Consider the following 18619-nt stretch of genomic DNA (forward strand, 5'->3'; position numbering starts at 1 on the left):
TATTATGTTTATTTTTCATTGTCTATGTCTCCCACTAGAAGGAAACTCCATGAGGGCAGGAGTTGTGGTCTGCTTTGTTCACTGATGGATCCCAAGTACTTGAAGATGGTATTGGTACATGTTGGGTATTTGACAAACATTGGTTGAATAACATGAAGTATGAGGGAAAGCTTTCATCCATTAAGTGAGTTGATGGAGCTTGGAAATAGAATGATAGGAGGCTGAATAATTCTCCACAATGGAATGGGGGAGAATCTGAAACTGGGATTTGTGAAAGAAGTTCCCTGCAGACCAGGAAGGTACGTTTAGAGGGAGAGACAATTGACGGGGTTTGGGGCAAGGAGCCAGCAAGATGGTTGTGAATAGAATATTGGGGGGTTGAGCATCAAGTGGGAAATCTCTGGTGGTGGACTCCTAGGAAGGGTAATTGATAAGGGGAGTCTAAAAGGTCATTTTAAGTAGTTTTCTATGCCCTACAGTGACGGTGCACAGAACACACAAGAAGCCAGCTACACTCAACAGCTTTGACTCCCTGGCTGCTTTTATTTTATTTTATTTTGTGCGGGAGATGATAATCAGGAAGACGAATGGTGCACTACATTTGGGACACTATCACAAAAAGACATAGAGTCTATAACAAGAATTCGGTGGAGACAGGAAGCACCACAGAGGGGAAGAGAACACAAATTCTCCAGATTGTTGCTGAAATCTTGGACAGCGCATTGCTTTTCCATTGGATGGAGCCGGTACATATCTCTGTATTTGCCCATAACCCTCCCTGACCTGCAGTCCCATGACAGTAGGAATAGTGCCTTCTCTTAGAGCTGTTGTGAGAATTTAAGCTGTGGTGAGTGCCTCTCCACCTTAGAGGAGGTGAGCTGGTGCACTCGCATCCGTGGACAGAGCTCTGGTCTCCGACCGTTCCTTCTGCGCCCAGTAGAGGGCACTCAGCGGGCCTTGAGGCAGAGCTCATAGGTTGGAGGGATATTGCCAAAGCCTGAGACCCTGGGTGTGATATCGATGTCAGCGGGTGGCACCAGCGAGTGTAGAGAGAAGTTCTGAAGGATGGACGTAAAGTAGAGAAAGAGTTCCATGCGGGCCATGGCCTCGCCCAGGCAGATGCGCTTTCCTGTGGGCACAGGGGAGGATGGAGGGTGGCTCATATTTGCACTGGGATCATGAGGGCCTGTGGAGCTTTCTGGCCCCATCACCCCATCACCGCTCAGAGCCTCCTCAGCATCCCTGGGCTCATGATAATTAATACCTGCTTTGTGGGGTTATTGTAAAGACTCAGTGGGCTCCTCTAGGATCTGCCAACGCATGGCAGCTACTTCTCTGATGACTTGATTCCATCAGATCCCAAGAAGGAATGGCTCTAAAAAAACCTCGAATTTGAAGTTTCTGTTCATTTAAATTTCTCAAAGGTTTACCAAATGCCTGTTAGGTGTCAGATGCTGGTGAAGGGGGAAAAAAGGAAAGAAAGAAAGAAAGAAAGAAAGAAAGAAAGAAAGAAAGAAAGACTGACTCACCCTTAAATAATGCTTACTATTTGTTGGTCACCCTTCCAATGGTTTGAAAAGATGAATCCCCACTTTATAGACAGGAAATGGAAGTAACTCACCTATGACTCCAACCTTTATAAGGGTGGGGTGGGGGTTCTGTTTCCTAACCACTGCACTGATTGAATATGGCTTATACTTAAAATACTCTCTTAAGGTGATGTGTCATCGGTCACAAGCTCCTGTTCATCAGGCAAATCCACCTGCTGCCTATTTTTTATACTACCTGCAAACTGTTAAAAAAGAAAATCACACACCCCAAATGGAGTCACTTAGATTAGGCCAAGTCATTAACCCACGCTCAATATCTGAGCTAATTTCAACCTCCCCCAGAAATGCAGTCTTAACCAGTTAGTTGAGAATTTTTTGATCTGCACCCACGAAGTGATCTGCCACATGGACCCTCTCCACCCACTAGAAGAAGATGATGTAATCCGCTGAAAGACCCTTCCCCCAGTTAACTAATTAACTGCTCTTTTGCCTTTCTGTAACCTTGGCTTTTAGGGGGTGATACTGGTCTCCTGTTTGAACAAGATACCTTCTGCTAATAGCCGAGGCATAGGCAGGAGGCAGGGGGCCACATAGTCACGTAGGCAGGATGCTTCTCTGCTGAGTAATAAGGTCCAACTCCCCCTACTCACTCCCCCTCCCCGCCTTTTTCTTCGCGCGCGGGTCTTCCAAAGCCAATCCGCAAACACCAAGTATGCCTTTTTCAAATGTTCAAGTTGTCAGCCAATCAACTCTGCCCCATCCAAAACTTGTTTGTATCTGTCTATAAAAATCCTGCACCACCCCAGCCTGGTGTGCTCAGCTAGCAGGAGCTGCTGACCACCCGCAGGCGCCTGCGCTACAATAAAGAACCTCTTGCTGTTTGCATCCTGTGGCAGTGTTGAATTCTTGGGTAAGGGGATCCGCGGGTCTTACACCGCCTAATAAGATCTTGCCATTTGCAAAGACATGGATGGAACTAGAGGGCATCGTGCTAAGCAAAATAAGTCAATCAGAAAAGTCAAATATCATAGGATTTCATGCATGTGAGGAATTTAAGAAACAAACCAGAGGACCATAGGGGAAGGGAGGAAAAAATAAAACAAGATGAAGTCAGAGAGGGAGACAAACCTTAAGACACTCTTAATTCTGGGTTAAGGGCATTAAGGAGGGCATGTGATGTCTAGAGCAGTGGGTGTTATATGCAGCTGATGAATCACTGAACTTTACCCCTGGAACTAATAATATACTATATGTTAATTAATTATATTTAAATAAAAATTTAAAACCCTGCCCTTCCCCTAGGGGAAGGTGATCTTGTCTATAACAATCCTTTCTTTTCTTTTGCTAATAATTTCCTGCCCACTCTCCTCCCTATACCGACTTTCTATTTCTACAACCCTAAGGCTGCCCTCTACTTACTAGTTGGAATGCTGCTTGATATTTAATAAAGCCAAATATATATTCAAATTTACTCAACTGAATATTTGTTCTTCAACAAAACTAAGGATGCTTTTCACATCTTTAAATGGTTGAAAACAGTCAAAAGAAAAATAACATTTTCTGACATGTGCAAATTCGATGAAATTCAAATTTCTATGTTCATAAATAAAGGTTTTTGTATCACAGACATTCTCATGCATTTTTTGTGCTGTCCATGGTCACTTCTGTGGCACAAGGGGGTTAGTTGAATAGTTCAGACTGAGATTCTACTCCTGGCAAAAACTAAAATATTTTCTACTCCGTCCTTAACAGAAAAAGTTTGCTGATATCTGTTTAGTACTATACCTTTTCTAATTATCAGAGTTAATGGTTCTAATATCCCATGATTCTGGAAAATAGCATTCAACTTTCCATCCAGACCTGAATGTTGAAAACAGACCAAGAATTGGGGGGTCACATCTAGCATGTTCCTGTGGTGGGGGCGGGGGGAACTCAGACCATAGAAACCTACCAGAGGAAAAAGGTACAAAGGCTTCATTCTTCTTGAAGCGGCCCTGCTCATCCAGGAAGTGTTGAGGATAGAAGGCATCTGGATAGCGGAAGTATTTTGGGTCTTTGAGGACGGAGCCAAGCAGTGGGAACACATCAGTGCCCTGGGGTGGAAATTCAGACAGTTAGGAGAAATCAGTGTTGGAGGATGGGGGCAGGGAACCCGGAGGAGAGAGGAGTGAGATGGAGGGAGAAGGGGTAACAATGAGACCCAGCTCTACCTTGGGCAGAAGGTAGCCTCGGAAATGAGTGTCCCGGATGACATTATGGGGGACACCCATGGGTACAATATCTGTCAGTCTCTGTATCTCATGGATCACAGCATCCGTGTAGGGCATCTTCACTCTGTCATCCACACTTGGGATCCGGTGTGGTCCAATCACCTGGTCAATCTCTTCATGGATCTTGGCTAGAAGGGGCCAGCAAACATAGCAGACAAGGATACAGGAGGTGTTTCTGGAGGTCAAGGCTAGGCTATGGGTTTGTATCTTTAGTACCTGTGGATCCGGAGGGAGCACACCACGTGTGTTTGCAATGCCTCTTTATTCTTAACCCCATCATTGGTGGGGTGCTCCCAGACCAATGGGAGGCACACAGCCTGGAGCCTAGAGTGCCCGCTGGGATGTTTGGTCTTTATCTTGCAAGTACTAAAGAGCAGGGCAGTGTCTTGGTCCCAGATGGGCTGTCATACACAGATTTTTGATAGGATGGAGGAAAGGTACAACACATAACCAGGACAGGATTGAAGCAAGTGACAGCAATTATGTCACAGGAATTAAGAACACTATTGGTGCAGTTACTCCTCCCTGAACTTCCTAGATGAGTGACTCTGAGGCAAATGACTTAACCTTCTGAGCCTCTTTCTTTCTTTCTTTCTTTTTTTTTTTAAAGATTCTATTTATTTATTTGACAGAGACAGCGATCACAGGTAGGCAGAGAGGCAGGCAGACAGAGAGGGGATTGCAGGCTCCCCGCTGAGCAAAAAGCCCAATATGGGGATGGATCCCAGGACCCTGAGATTATGATCCGAGCAGAAGGCAGAGGCCCCACCCACTAGGCTACCTAGACACCCTGAGCCTCTGTTTCTTCATCTTCCAAATGGATGAGATGGTTCAACAAGTTTAGAGTTGTAAATTTTACCTAAAATGCAGCATGCAAGTAAGTAGAATAGTGCCTAGGCACATAGCAGGTGTCCGTTAAATATCTGATTGTTTAGGTATTTAGTTGTTATTATTATCATTTGGTAAAACACAAGAACAATGGAGCAGGGGCTAGAAAAGTTTGAGTGGAAACAAGTTAGTCTCTCCCATTGTCTATACCAGGAAAATTTTTTTGGCTTGTTTTGAATTGCATTAGAAGGGAGAGATGCCAATATTGGGGGTTTTCTTTAAGCAAGGAATGAGCTCCTCATCACTAGAGTTACCCAACAAGACCACACTGCAATTTATTGGAGATGGATTCTATTGGATTCCTGCACTATAGTTGGCTAAATAAGGACCATCAAAGGTAACTACCTCCTAATCCCCAGAAATTGTGCATGTTACCATAGAGGACAAATTTGGGGCTTTGAAGACATCATCAGAGTAAGGCTCTTGAGAGGTGGAGATTATCCTGGATTATCCAGATTGGCCCTAAATAAAATCACAAGTGTCTGTATAATTGGGAAGCAGAAGGGTCAGAGTAAGAGGAGATGTGAGCACTGAGGCAGAGAGATTTGAAAATGCTATGCTTCTGGCCTTGAAGATGAAGCAAGGGTCATGAGCCCAGGAATGCAAGGAATACAGCTCTTGAAGCCGAAAAGGCAAGGAAACTGATTCTACCTTGATTCCACCCAGTGAAATCCTGTGTAAACTTCCGAAATTCAGAACTGTAGGATAATAGATTTATGCTAATTTAAGCTACTAAATTTCTGGTAATTTATTACAGCAACGATAGGAAACTAACACAGGCACCAAGTAGAAGATTAGTTAAATAGCCTTCTAAGTCAGAGGTGAGATTCTGTACACTGAGATTCCAGAGTGTGAAGAGTGTATGACCGTGGGGTTCTAAGGTTTCAAGATTATGTCTTCTTCCCTGTTGGGAGTGGGGGTCACCAGGTAAGCAGCTCAGGTGAACACTCACCTTCCACCTCAGGGTACTTCATCATTAGCAGCAATCCATAACGTAGTGTAGAGCTCACAGTCTCTGTGCCAGCAAAGAATAGGTTGAGTGTGGTCAGCACCAAATTCTTGAGATTAAATTCTGTGTGGGGATTATTTGTATCCTGAAAATGAGAAGGATAGGACACAGAATCACCCTCTTCTGTGTTTATCTTCTTATTTTGTCCCTTTGTGGAAACACAATAGATGGTTAAACCAAGTGACTATCTGGGAAAGGAAACAGCCAGAGCACAGGTCCTGGGGCAGCAGTGTCCCCCATGTATAGAGGAACAACAAGGAGGCCAGTGTGATTGGAGTGGACAGTGGGGAAAATGGGAGGAGAAAAAGTAGAAATTTGAAAGTTCTAGGACATTAAGCTATATAATTGTAAAATTCCAAGTGCTGAGTGTAATAAAAAAATACATAAATTTCTAAAATTCCAAGACTTTATGATATAGAAGTATTAAGTTTCTAAATTTCTACATCTCTAAGACTTAAATTTAAAGCTTAAACTCTTAAGCTTCTCAAATTCTCAAAGTCTAAGCTTCTCAAATTCTAAGACTGTAAAGACTCATTCTGGCTTTCTGTATTTGTAAGTCTCTGGTAGTTGTAATCACAAATGATTTGAAAGTTATAAGTTTTAAGTATCCTTGCTCTTAAATTTTCTAGATTCAAAGTTTATTTTAAAAGCGTAAGAGTAGGGTGCCTGGGTGGCTCAGTCGTTGGGCGTCTGCCTTCGACTCAGGTCACGATTCCGGGATCCTGGGATCAAGCCCCACATCGGGCTCCCTGCTCAGCAGGAAGCCTGCTTCTCCCTCTCCCGCTTCCCCTGCTTGTGTTCCCTCTCTCACTACCTTTCTCTGTCAAAAAAATAAATAAAATCTTTAAAAAAATAAATGAAAGCGTAAGAGTGTATGTATGCCTTCATAGTTTCTATATCTCATCTATAAATAAGATCCAACAATGTAAAACAATGCTTGCTCTTTTAACTCCAACAGGTTTGCAGGTAAAAGTTGCAGGTACTAGGGAATAGGATGATGAGAGAAAAGGATTGGAGAAGAGGTACCTGGTACATCTTGATGAGGAAGCAGTCAATGAAGTCCCGAGGGTTTTGTGGGTCAAAAGATGCTTCGTTGATCTTCACCCTAGAGGCAATGAAGTCCTTGAGCTCTTCTACCAAGTAGTAGATGCGATTGTGTCTTCCTGGCAAGTACTGCATGATCCCGGAATACATGTCATACAGCTGTGGGGAATAAGCAAAGGGAGTTTGTCAGCAATGGGCACCTGGGGCCAGTGTAGGCTGAGTCTGGGGTCAGCTAGCTGGGCTCAACACCCAGATCTGGGTCTGAGTCCATTTGCTTCTTGGAGGCTCCAGGTGTATCAATCCTTGCCTCCCAAGGTTGTGGGGAGGACTAAGTGAGGTACAGGCAGGTGCTTAGTTCACTGAGATTGGGAGTGGGCAGGGAGGTGCTTAGTGGGCACCTGTGCCCAGGGTGTGCTCATCTCAATGAAACTCTCATTGATCATCTGCAGCAGCTTCAGGAACTGCTGGTCTTCATAGTCAAAGCGGCTTCCAAAGACGACAGAACTGATGACGTTGGAGACAGTGCGGCTCAGGAAGAAGGTGGGTTCGATGGGAGAACCTGGAGGGGAGAAATTGTCTAGGTTGGAGACAGTGATTAGGAGCATGGGATGGAGAATCATTCAATCATGGATACAAGTCTTGGCTCCACTGTGTAATAGCACATGTTAGTTACTTCATTTTTTTGTGTTTCGAGTCTAGATTTCCCAGTATGCAAATTGGTTTAGTAACCAAATTGGTTTAGTAACCTGAGGCTTCAATATAATTATCCATGTGAAATGCTTAGCACTGTCCTTGCCATGTAATAAGCACCCAGAAAGTGCTGGTGGAGTTTAATCATTACTTTTGGTTATTTAACTGTGTTTGTGCTGTAGAGTCACAGATTTGGGAAAGAAGTCATGGTATGGGACACATTTAAAAAAAAAAAAAAAAAAGGAAGGCTGGATTCTGTGTATCTCTAGCAATGATTCCATTTGAACTATTAAGAAAATTCTTCCTTTGGCCTCATCTGCACCATCTAAAACAGGATACCAGATCTGGGAACAATTTTTCTAGAACAACACTCATATTCACAAATACACAATTTTGCAAGTAATTTCTGGGGGTACAATGGACATTCAAAGTCTTCATGTCAGGGTGTCTGGGTGGCTCAGTGGGTTAAAGTCTCTGCCTTCAGCTCAGGTCTCGATTGCAGGGTCCTGGGATGGAGCCCCACAATGAGCTCTCTGCTCAGCAGGGAGCCTGCTTCCCCTCTCTCTGTCTCTGCCTGCCTCTCTGCCTGCTTGTGATCTCTGTCTGTCAAATAAATAAAATCTAAAAAAAAAAAAAAAAGCCTTCATGTAGACTGTTTAGTTAGCACCCATGAAACCTAGAAGGAAAACTCTGATTTAGAGAAATTTCTCTCTCTTGCTATATCTTATCTATTCCTCTTTGTACTTCTAAGCTGCTGTGTCTTTTTTCTCCCTCTAAATCCTGTTGGTTCCAGACCTAATTTCAGGGCAGGGATTGGATTCCTTAAAAAATATAATCAAATGAGTATAGAGTTTCAGATTTGCAAGATGAAAGATTCTGGAGATCTGTTTCACAACAATGCAAATACACTGGAACAGGCACTTAGGAATGGTTAGGATGGTAAAATTGTACATTATGTAGTTTTATGACAATTGTATTATGTATTTATGTATTTATGACAATTGTATTCCCTAAGTGGAGGTGGCAGAGACCTATGGGTTGGGTATATGTACTATATGTATACATATATGTGTAATTAAATTTGATCCTGTCATCGGAAAAAGGCACAAATTTACATATTGCAAAAGTTTGCACATGCTTTCAGGAGCTCACAAAATCCCTGAGATCCACTAATTAAAGCTTCTGAACAAGTGGTCTCTGAGAGGCTTTCACATTAACTTTTAACATGGAGCCTGGCTAGAAATCTCAATAAACCCTTAGTCTTTTTCATCTTCTCCCATTCTAGAGCCTTCTCCCACCAAGGCCCATCTTCTTATGACTGAGCTCTTTATAATAACCATTCATCTTTTAGCCCTGCCCCCTTGTTGCCCCCCGGCCCCCCCGCCGCCTTACCCTTGGTCTTCCGTAATTCCTCTAGTAAAAAGCCAGCCTCTTCCTGGATCCGCTCCTCAATGCTCCGCTTTCCCATTCCGAAGTCCCGAAGAATGGTCAGAGAGAAGCGTCGGAGGATCCTCCATCGTTCTCCATTAGCCAGAGCTACACCTGCCAGAATCTTTGGGTCAACCTCCTGCCTCCCTTCCCCTTCCTGTGTCTAACTCTGTGCTACACAAGGATGGGAACAAATTATGAAAGCTCTGGACTCTGGTCTCAGGGAAGCCCCTCCCAACCTCCCGGGCTTGACGGAGAGACCACAGTTCCCTCCCTACGGGACCCTCAAAAACAGTCTAGGATTGAGATGGAGGGAAAGGAAATCAGGCTAGGAATGATTGAGGGAGATCATGGAGAGTTTATTACAGGATAAAGACCTAGAACTGGATAAATAACTGGTTGGATACATAGGAAGGGAGAGGGGGTATAGAGAGAATGCCATTTATGGTACCTTGGAATGGAGAACTACTTTTATCTTCTGTACACCATTTGGGTTCTCTAGATATATGCATACATGCAACAGAAGCTCATACCTGTACATCAATATACCCACCTTCTAGTAAGTAACACTTTGAAATGATCAGATGTGTGTAGATTGATAATTAATGTTTAGAAATTTAATGAAATTATTTTAGTGGATTAATGAATGAAAGGAAGAGTTTTGATTGGAATGACTGATAGATGATGGATAAGAGACTCAATGGGTGAGTAAAGTGTTAATGAGTAGAGGGTTTGGGATGAATGGATAAGTGGCTGGAAAGATTTACTTGAAAGGTTAATTGATGGGTGAATAATAGAAGGGTTAGTGAATGGATGGATGGATAGAATGGTGGATAGATGGGTGAATGGAAAGTTAATTCATAGATGTACAGATAAATTGGATAAAAGATATTTGTATAGAAAGGCTAATTAATAAATGGATGTTTTTAGAGGATGCATGGATCAATGGAGAAGTGGATAAATGGGAGAAAATAGATAGGGATAGATGGATGGATGGAAATATGGAAAGAATAGCATGAGGCTGTTTGAAATTGAAGAGTGTGAACAGTTAGAGGTAGATGTATAGGACATATTAGAAAGGTATATCCCTAAGTGGAGGCAGCAGGGACCTATGGGTTGGGTGTGTATGTATGTACAGAGAGATAAGAAGTAATATTTGTTGTCAGGGCTTCAGTGGGTATACAGTGTCACTAATCCATTAAAAACAGAAGTAATGCAGCAGATACTCATGAGTCAGATGTTTTGGGTTCAAAACAAAATTGTTTCACTTACTGTGTGATATTACCCAAACTCTCACCCTCAGCTTCCTCATTTGCAAAATTAGTAAGACATTAATAGTTCCCTCAAAGGAGTCAATGCAGTCATTCATGCAGAGGACTTATCAAAGAATCCAGGACATACGAAGTATATTATCATCATTTTGTCGTTGTTACTTACCATGACCTTGGAAGTTTCGCTCTATCGAAGCCAGTTCTCCACGGCCACTGAACTCATCTGCCCGGTCTACCAGGGCCTCTTTCACTGCCTCATGTCCACATAAAACAACTACTGGCCGGGGACCCATGTACACAGTGAAGACTGGACCATACTTCTCCTTGAGCTGGGAGCAAAGGAAGATATAAGTGGAGGGAGCTGAGTGGAGGACCAAGTATATATCAATCAAGGACCTTAGGGTGGAAATTTCAAGAGGGTACAGATATAGGAATAACAGATAAAGGTGAGTCTTGGGCTTAGACTATTGAGCAAAAGGTACAGATGCCTTGGGTCCTGTGATCCTGGGCAAGACCTCCCTGCCCAGTGCCTCCACAAGCCTTAGTTTCCTCATCTGTAAAATGGTGCACCTGGATGAACTGGACTCCAAGATCTATGCTTCTCTCTCTGCAATGCTCAATTTCTGGAACCCTGAGATTTCATGATACTGAGTGTTAAAGTTCTAAGTCCATCACAGCGCATGAGTTCTTGTGTTTAAGGGTGTAAGGTATTGTGATTCTGAAGTCCTCAGATATGAGAGTCTTAAGTTCCAGTGTGCCAGGAGTCTGTGTTTCCATGAGTTTAAGATTCTGGAATTTTAGTAGTCTAAGGTTTATAAGGTCTATGTTTCTAAGAGTCTATGTTTTAGATGTTACAAAGTTATACATGTGTCTACAGAATTAGTTGTTGCCAGCTCTGTGAGAGGAGTAGTCAGACTTACCTTCATGAAAGACTGAAAAGTGGCATCAGTACGGACTTGCAACACGTTCCCCAGGAAGGGTATTGGTGTGGGCCCAGGGGGCAGCTTACCCCCCTTGTTGTTCCGTTTCCAGGCAATGAGGATGAGTAGACAAGACAAGGAGAGTGCCAGAAAGATGGTGAAAGCCCCTCCTAGCTCCATGGTGTCAGGTTGAAGGGTTGTGTCCAGGGAACCAGATTCTGCTTAAATATGTTCTGGGAAATCAGCTGTGCAGAAATCTGAACACCCTGAGATTTAAGTTTTCCGGGTATGGATGCCATTAGAGAGGATATTGCTTTATCTGGGGGGTTGTTATATAACCTCTAATCTCCCACCTGAATAAAGATGAATTGAATTCATACAGGGAAATCCACTGGGGCCATCCCTCTTTCTTCATATTTCCAGTCTCAGCTCAACCCCTGGTTCAACATGTCTTGGTGGGATGTGGGAGGCAGCTGAACATCATTCTTAGACTATTGCATTAGGAATCAGACATTCTGGGTTCAAATTTCCACTCCATCTTTTCTCCATTGGCAAGTCACCTAACCCTCTTGGTCTCAGTTTCTGGAATCTGTCAATAATAGAGTAACCATATTGTTTTATAAAGTCTTGGTAAAGAACAAAGATGACTCCTTTCTCATTGCTTAACTAATCAATTTCTTTAAAAATACAGTATGATGAAGATTTAGAATAGCAAAAGAAATAACTCAATTGAAAAGGTTTTTTTTTTTTTTTAAAGATTTTATTTATTTATTTTTAGAAAGAGAGTGACAGAGGGCAAGCAGGGAGAGGAACAGGTGGGATGGGTGACAGAAGGGAAAGAATTTCATGCAGATTCTATTAAGGGCAGAGTCCAACATGGGGTTTGATCTCACCACCTTGGTTTTACGACCCCAGCCTAAACCAAGAGTTGGATGCCCAGTTGATTTACCGTAGATGGGCTTGAGCTGAGCTCAAATTCAGAGATTCTATTACTAAAGAAAGAAGGGATAAATGGATGTAAGGGAACAATTAACATGGCATCTGCCGTGGGGATCGACCCAGGGCCAATAAGGAAACAAAAGAAAAGCAATCAGCAAACAACAGAGTTGATATTTGGCAGACACACTCATCCTTAGGAAGGTCTGGGATAGGAAGGGGGGTCCTAGACAGGTTCCCGGACACAGCAGAGGTGAATCCTTTGGGTATCGTGCTGGTTTTGTTCACATGCTTCCAGACGATAAAGCTCACCAGGATGGACATGCGGTAAACAGGAAAAGGGTGAGGCCGTCTCAGATCTCCAGGTCCCCAGGAACAAGGAACCGTCCTTGGCCATGGGCCCTGGCTACAGAGACTCAACTACTTTGGTAACCTGAATACCTTTGGATTAAAATCCCTGGGGGTTGGATCCCATGTGGGAGCTCGCCATGGCTGTGGAGCTTACGTAACTTGTAGTCTCCTCTGAGCTCTCTGCTCAGTGTCTTCACCCCTGCACTCCTCCTTCACTAATGTAGGCATCCTCCACGTTTGTCCTTTCAGAACATGTCCAAGGTCATGGACGTTCTAGGGTCAGGGAGAACCAGGTTTGCATTCTGCCTCTGCTCCTTTCTTGGTGAGTGGGTTCTGGAACAGGACACCTAATTTCTTTGAACCTCCATTTTCCCCTTCCATAAAATGAGAATACCCATAACAGTTCCTCCTTGCCAAACCTGGAGGTTTGTATGGACTAAATGTATTGAAAGCCATCAGCACGGTGCCAGTACTATCATTCAACAACCAACTTACTCTCTAACCCAGGCTCCTCAGACCTTTGAAATCTGTTCTCATGGAGGAATTTGCTGTAAGTGGGGCAGATGGCTAGGGCAGGGAGGCTGAGCAAAGTTTAGGGTAGGCTATGGTAGAGGGCAGGGCGTGGGCAAGACTGTCGCTGGGTGCTGGACTAGCAGGGAGAAGAGGTGGGGACTGCCCATCCCTGAGCCTCTTCTGTACACCAGCACTGTGCTAAATTCGTGACTGTCATACTCTGATGGACCTCCACGTCCTTGTGCATCATTCCCATTTTCCACACAAATAGACTGAGACTCACCCAGGTTACTGGGCTCTCAAGGGCAGACTTAGGATTCGCATGCCTCTTTGTCCTTCCAGAAACTCTCTCCCACCCCTGACTTGCCTGGGGGTCCTCTGTTCAGGGAAGGTTTGGGGATGGGACCAGCTGGTAGGTATCTAAGAGCGAGGGAGACTATGAGTGGAGTGTCGGGAGGGGGTGTCCCTGTTGCTGAAATGGAGGTTTGGGAAGGTAGCTACTTACTGTTGTTTTCCGTGGGAGGAGCAGAGACCTACCAAATTTTCAGGAGCACCATGGTGACCAAGAGTCTCCAGGAAGAGCTAAGAACCCAAAGCACTGTCTCCCTTGCTGAAGCCCCAAATCAGTGGGCTGGGGTAGCCTCCACCATCCTTCCTTCTGTGCTCAGACTTTTAACTGAGCTGAATTGGATGGTTCCCCAAAGTTTCCATTACCACCTTGTTTGCACAGCTTGGCACTTTTCCTAGGAGCTGGGAGAGAGCCCTGGTGCCTGCCTGTCTCCTTCAGGAAGCTCCCCATGACTGCAGCCTCTGACCTGTTTATTCTGTTTCTAGGCTGGGGGAAGCAGTTATCTGATCTCTGCACCCAATCCAGGGAGAATGAGCTGGGAGAGCATCTGTGAGGCTGGGTTGGTGGACTGAGAAAAAAAGAGAGAACTAGGAAGGGTGAGAAGAAAGAAAATGTTCTTCTTGGCCTCTTCCTCATCCCCCACAGTCAGCTGCTATGCATAACAAACAATTACATAATCAACCCCCTCCAGCTAGAAGGAGAGGGATCTGGGCAAAGGACATGTGTCAGTAAGAAGGGAGCAAAGAAAGTGATCTCAGAGTGACAAAAAACAAAAGAGGGAAAGAGTGGCATGGGACAGAAGGAGAGAGACAGAGTATCAGAGAGAGACTGGGGGGAAGGGACAGGAGGGAGGGGTCAACTAGGACCCAGAGCAACAGGGAGAAGGAATCAGAAAAACATACAAGATAGAGACTGACCCTTGGAGGGAAAGACACAGAGAAAGGAAGAGCCAGACCTAAGGAACACTCAGAGATGTGTAGACAGAGAGAGAGAGAGAGAGAGAGAGCTGGACACAAGGAGAGATCTAGAGAAGCAAGAAATAGAGCTGCAGAGGAGGGAGTCACACACATGCTGAGAGCCTGAGACAGAAGGTCAGGGAGAGGGACACAGAGACACAGAAAGCTGCAGGAGTCCAGGGAAGGATCCCAGGACCTGCCTGAAGCAGAAACAGAGGGGCGTCAGGGACCAGAGAGATGGTCCCATCAAAGGGCTGGAGAGCTGGTCAAGTCTTGTGAGCAGCCAGCAGACAGGAGACATTATTTTTCTAGTTTGTGTTACACGTCAGGCCCTGACAGAGCAGATCTCTTGGAATCCCAACCACAAACCTCAATGACAAGGGCCCCAGCTGACACTTACAGAGTACTGACTATGTCCCAGGATGGTCTCAGCACTTGGGCACACACCCACCTGGTCCCAAAGCAACCCCACCCGGTAAGGACAACTACGATCTCCACTGCACAGAGAAAGAGACTGAGGCATGCAGAGGGCTAAGTCAAGGTCACCAGCTAGGAGGAGTCAGGGGCCGGCAGCCAGGCAATCTGGCCCCAATCTGCCATTTTTTTAAAAAGATTTTATTTATTTACTTGAGAGAGAGAGAGCATGAGAAGGGAGAGGGTCAGAGGGAGAAGCAGACTCCCTGAGCAGGGAGCCCGATGTAGGACATTATCCCAGGACTCCAGGATCATGACCTGAGCCGAAGGCAAACTCTTAACCAACTGAGCCACCCAGGCGCCCCTCCAATCTGCCATTTTAAGTTCTCCACTCCCAAGAGAGAGCTGGGAACCCTAAAGACGTGTTCACCCAATTTGAAAGTTAGAGTTCTTAGCCTGGAGCCCAAAGATTGACAGCAGGAGCTTCTGAAAATCCCCAAATGATCTTGCATCATGGGGCTCCATCATGCACCCCGGGAGAAGCTGAGTTCATGTCTTTGGATAGGTATAGTGGGGAGGCATAGCTCTAATTTATTCCCAACATGGTTATTATGAACCCTACTACATGTCGGGCACTGTTCTAAAGGATGGAACTCCACATAGACGAAGCAAACAATCACAACAAAACAATGAGATTCTCTGTCCCTGGAGATGCTATATGGATGGGAAGAGGGATTGATCATGAGCTCTTGCCTCAAGCCTTTTGCCCTTGCTGTGCCCTCTGCCAGGACTGCTTCTCCCCACATCTTCCCACGTCTGACTCTCAGAAGTCACCTCCTCCAAGAAGCCCTCCCTGACCACCCAATCTCCAGCAGCCCCCATCAGGCAGTATCCAGCATAGTTCCTAGTTTAATTTTCCATAGTTCCTAGTATAATTTTCTTCATGGTGTTTATCACCAGCTGAAGTCATTGTATTTATTTAGTGGGCTGCTTGCTTTTTGTCAGCATCCACAGCCTTCACGAGGGGAGAGATTTTGATTTTCGTGTTCCCCCTTTAAAAAAATATATATTTTTAAGAGAGAGCCAGAGCATGCATGCATGTAAGCAGGGGAGGGAAGGAAGAAGGGAGGAGAGAGAGAGAGACTTTCAAGCAGACACCCTGCTGAGCACAGAGCCCAACACAGGGTTTGATCTCATGACCCTGAGATCATGACCTGAGCGGACATCAAGAGTCTGATGAGGGAGACAGGTGTTCCCCAGGCAGGTGGCCCTCTGTCCAGGTCTCGCCCCTGCTGACACAGCTCATGGACTCTCATCCTAGCCCTCAGCTTGGGGAGGATGGGAATGAGACTACTGCTCAGCTCAGGAGTTACCTCTGAGGAAACCGGGGTTGGGGGGGTGGGGGTGGGAAGGGATGGACAGTGACAGGAGACAGGAGGGATGAAGGAACAGAGAAAGGCTGGCTGTCCAAACGCCCTGGCATCTCGCTATCCGGGCCCCAGCCCTCCGCCTTGCCTCCCAGCCCAGCCTTGACCCCACTGGACTGCTGCTCCTGACTACGGGTTTCTCTCTCCAACCCGACTGTGTGCTCTGTGACCGCACGAGTCCCCGGCCGTCTTAGTTTTTGCTGTTTTCCCGCTGCTCCACAATAAATACTAAGGGACAGACAACTTAAATGCAGACAACAGGCTACTGGAACATTCCAGGGGAGAGGTGAGGAGGCCTGAGCAGGGGCTGGAGAGGTGGGCAGGGGTGAAGGCAGCTGACCCTCTCTTTTCCTCCGCCCCCTCCTCCCTTTGCTCATCCTCCCTGCTCTCTCGCACCCTCTTACCTCTCATCTGCCCCCCATCTCTCCCGCACCCTGCCGTCCACGCCCACGCCCATTCCCGACAAGGCAGGACCTCTGATTTCATAATCTCAGTTCTGGCTCCTGCTGTTGACACTGTTTCCTTTAGAAACAAAACTGCAGCCAGTCTTCCCCACCCATCCACAGATCTGACCCCTCCGAGAAGTCATTGTATTTATTCAGTCATTCAGGAGCCGCGGGGTGGGCTGCAGAGAAGGCAGATTCGGCGGGAGGACCGCCGCGCGTGCCCGCGCGCCCGCGCGCCGTGGGGCCGGTAACGCGGCTCATGCGCCCCCTGCAGGATAAGGGCTGCAACCGCAGGGTCCGGGCAGCGGGGAGGGTGGAGGGAGGCTGGGGAGGGAAGTCTGGGTCTGGTGGGTGGGGGCTTTTCAAGAATCTGCTTCCTGAAGAATACAACTTGCGATAGCCCTGAGCTGCATGAAGACAGTCATCCAAGTGGATAGAAGTTAACCGTGTGTTCCATTGGGCGAGCACCCAGGACCTGCCTCCCACCTACTGGCTATCCGTCCTGTGTCTTTCAGGTGTTATGTGCCCTGTCCTCTCCTCCACGGAAGGAACCATGCAAGGAATCTGGACAGAAAGTCTGAGAGCTGGTACCGTTTCAGGAGCTTCCAAGACTTCACATGCCTCCAGTTTCCTTGGCCTGGACTGTGATGGTCAAAGTGCATTCAGGTGAACTTAGGTGAGCTTGCCAAGGGGGGTGCCTTCTGTGTTGTTCTGTTCTCATAACTTGAGCCATGTAAACGGTAAAGCCATAGTAAATATGAAACAGTGGAGACTAGGTAAACTGGGTAGCTAGGATACAGGTGGAACCTTGACCATGGCCATGCAAACAAGTGAGCCGTTGGGTGCAGTCAATCCTCAAGGGTATAGCCTATTTTATCAGAGTAGGTATGAGCCTGGTACATGTTGTAGTCAGCTCCGCCTGCCATAACAAAAAAACCACAGACCGTGTGGATTAAACACATTTCTTTATCACAGTTCAGGAGGATAGGAAGTCCCAGATCAAGATCCGTGCTGACAGATCCTTTTCTCAGTGAGCAGCTTCTGGCTTACAGACACTGCCTTCTCCCACTATTGTCAGATGGTGGGGAGAGGGTACATGGTGCCTGCTATCTCTTCCTTGTCTTCTTCTTCTTTCTTTAAAAGGTTTCATTTATATATTTTAGAGAGAGAGAGGGCACACACGGGGAGGAGAGGCAGAGGGAGAGGGAGAATCTTTAAGTAGACTCTGCATTGAGCTCAGAGCCGAACATGGGGCTCAGTCTCACAACCCTGAGATCATGACCTGAAGCCAAAACCAAGAGTTGGACACTTAACTGGCTGAGCCACCAAGGCATTCTACTTCCCCTTGTTAAAAATGCTCTAATCTCACCCTGGGGGCTCCACCCACATGACCTTACCTAAACCCAATTTCCAGGGATGCCTGGGTGGCTTAGTTGGTTACGCATCTGCCTTTGGCTCAGGTCATGATCCCAGGGTTCTGGGATCGAGCCCACATAGGGCTCCTTGCTCAGCGGGGAGTCTGCTTCTCCCTCTGCCTGCCACTCCTCCTGCTTGTGCTCGCTCTCTCTCCCTCTCAAATAAGTAAGTAAATATATCTGTATCTATATCTATATCTATATATTTTTTAGTGGGCAGCAACAAAGCAAGGTTTTTTGAGTGACAACAGTGATCATACAAAGATCCCAAGGAAGAAGGGGACCCAAGGGGGGTCCTAAAGAAGTAAAATCTTGCCCTAAATAAATAAAATCTTAAAAAAAAAAAAAGAAATGCAACTTATGGGACACCTGGGTGGCTCAGTTGGTTAAGCGTCCAACTCTTGATTTTGGCTCAGGTTATGATCTCAGGGTCGTGGGATTGAGCCCCAAGCCCAGCATGGAACCTGTTTAAGATTCTCTCTCTGGCCCTCCCCCCACCCTCTCTAAAAAAATAATAAGTAAAAAATAGTTTATGATATTTACTCAAAATATTTACTCATCTCCCAAAGCTATCTTAAGAATCAAGTGTGATGGTGACTTCAAAAGTGCTTTGTAAGCAGGAAAGCACCTTATAAATAGCTGGTTGGTTTGGGAGGTCTTTTGCAGTATTCTGTGACTGAACACTGTTGCTCTGAATTTGCTCCCCACCTCTTCCTATTCATTTCCTATCTTCACCAGTTCT

At 45.7% G+C, this 18619-nt stretch overlaps 1 protein-coding gene across 1 annotated transcript; it reads right to left on the minus strand.

Moving 5' to 3' along the window:
- Positions 1 to 947: 947 nt before the first annotated feature.
- On the minus strand, positions 948 to 11250 carry LOC122913924 (cytochrome P450 2G1). Its single transcript, XM_044260570.1, has 9 exons — positions 11071 to 11250; positions 10317 to 10479; positions 8844 to 8993; positions 7160 to 7320; positions 6744 to 6920; positions 5661 to 5802; positions 3761 to 3948; positions 3502 to 3643; positions 948 to 1129 (listed from the first exon to the last, which is right to left on the minus strand). The coding sequence occupies exons 1-9, from the start codon at positions 11248 to 11250 to the stop codon at positions 948 to 950; spliced, it is 1485 nt and encodes a 494-aa protein (XP_044116505.1).
- Between the last annotated feature and the right edge of the window lie 7369 nt (positions 11251 to 18619).

The sequence above is a fragment of the Neovison vison genome, chromosome 7 (assembly GCF_020171115.1).
Source record: "Neovison vison isolate M4711 chromosome 7, ASM_NN_V1, whole genome shotgun sequence".
Taxonomy (NCBI): domain Eukaryota; kingdom Metazoa; phylum Chordata; class Mammalia; order Carnivora; family Mustelidae; genus Neogale; species Neogale vison.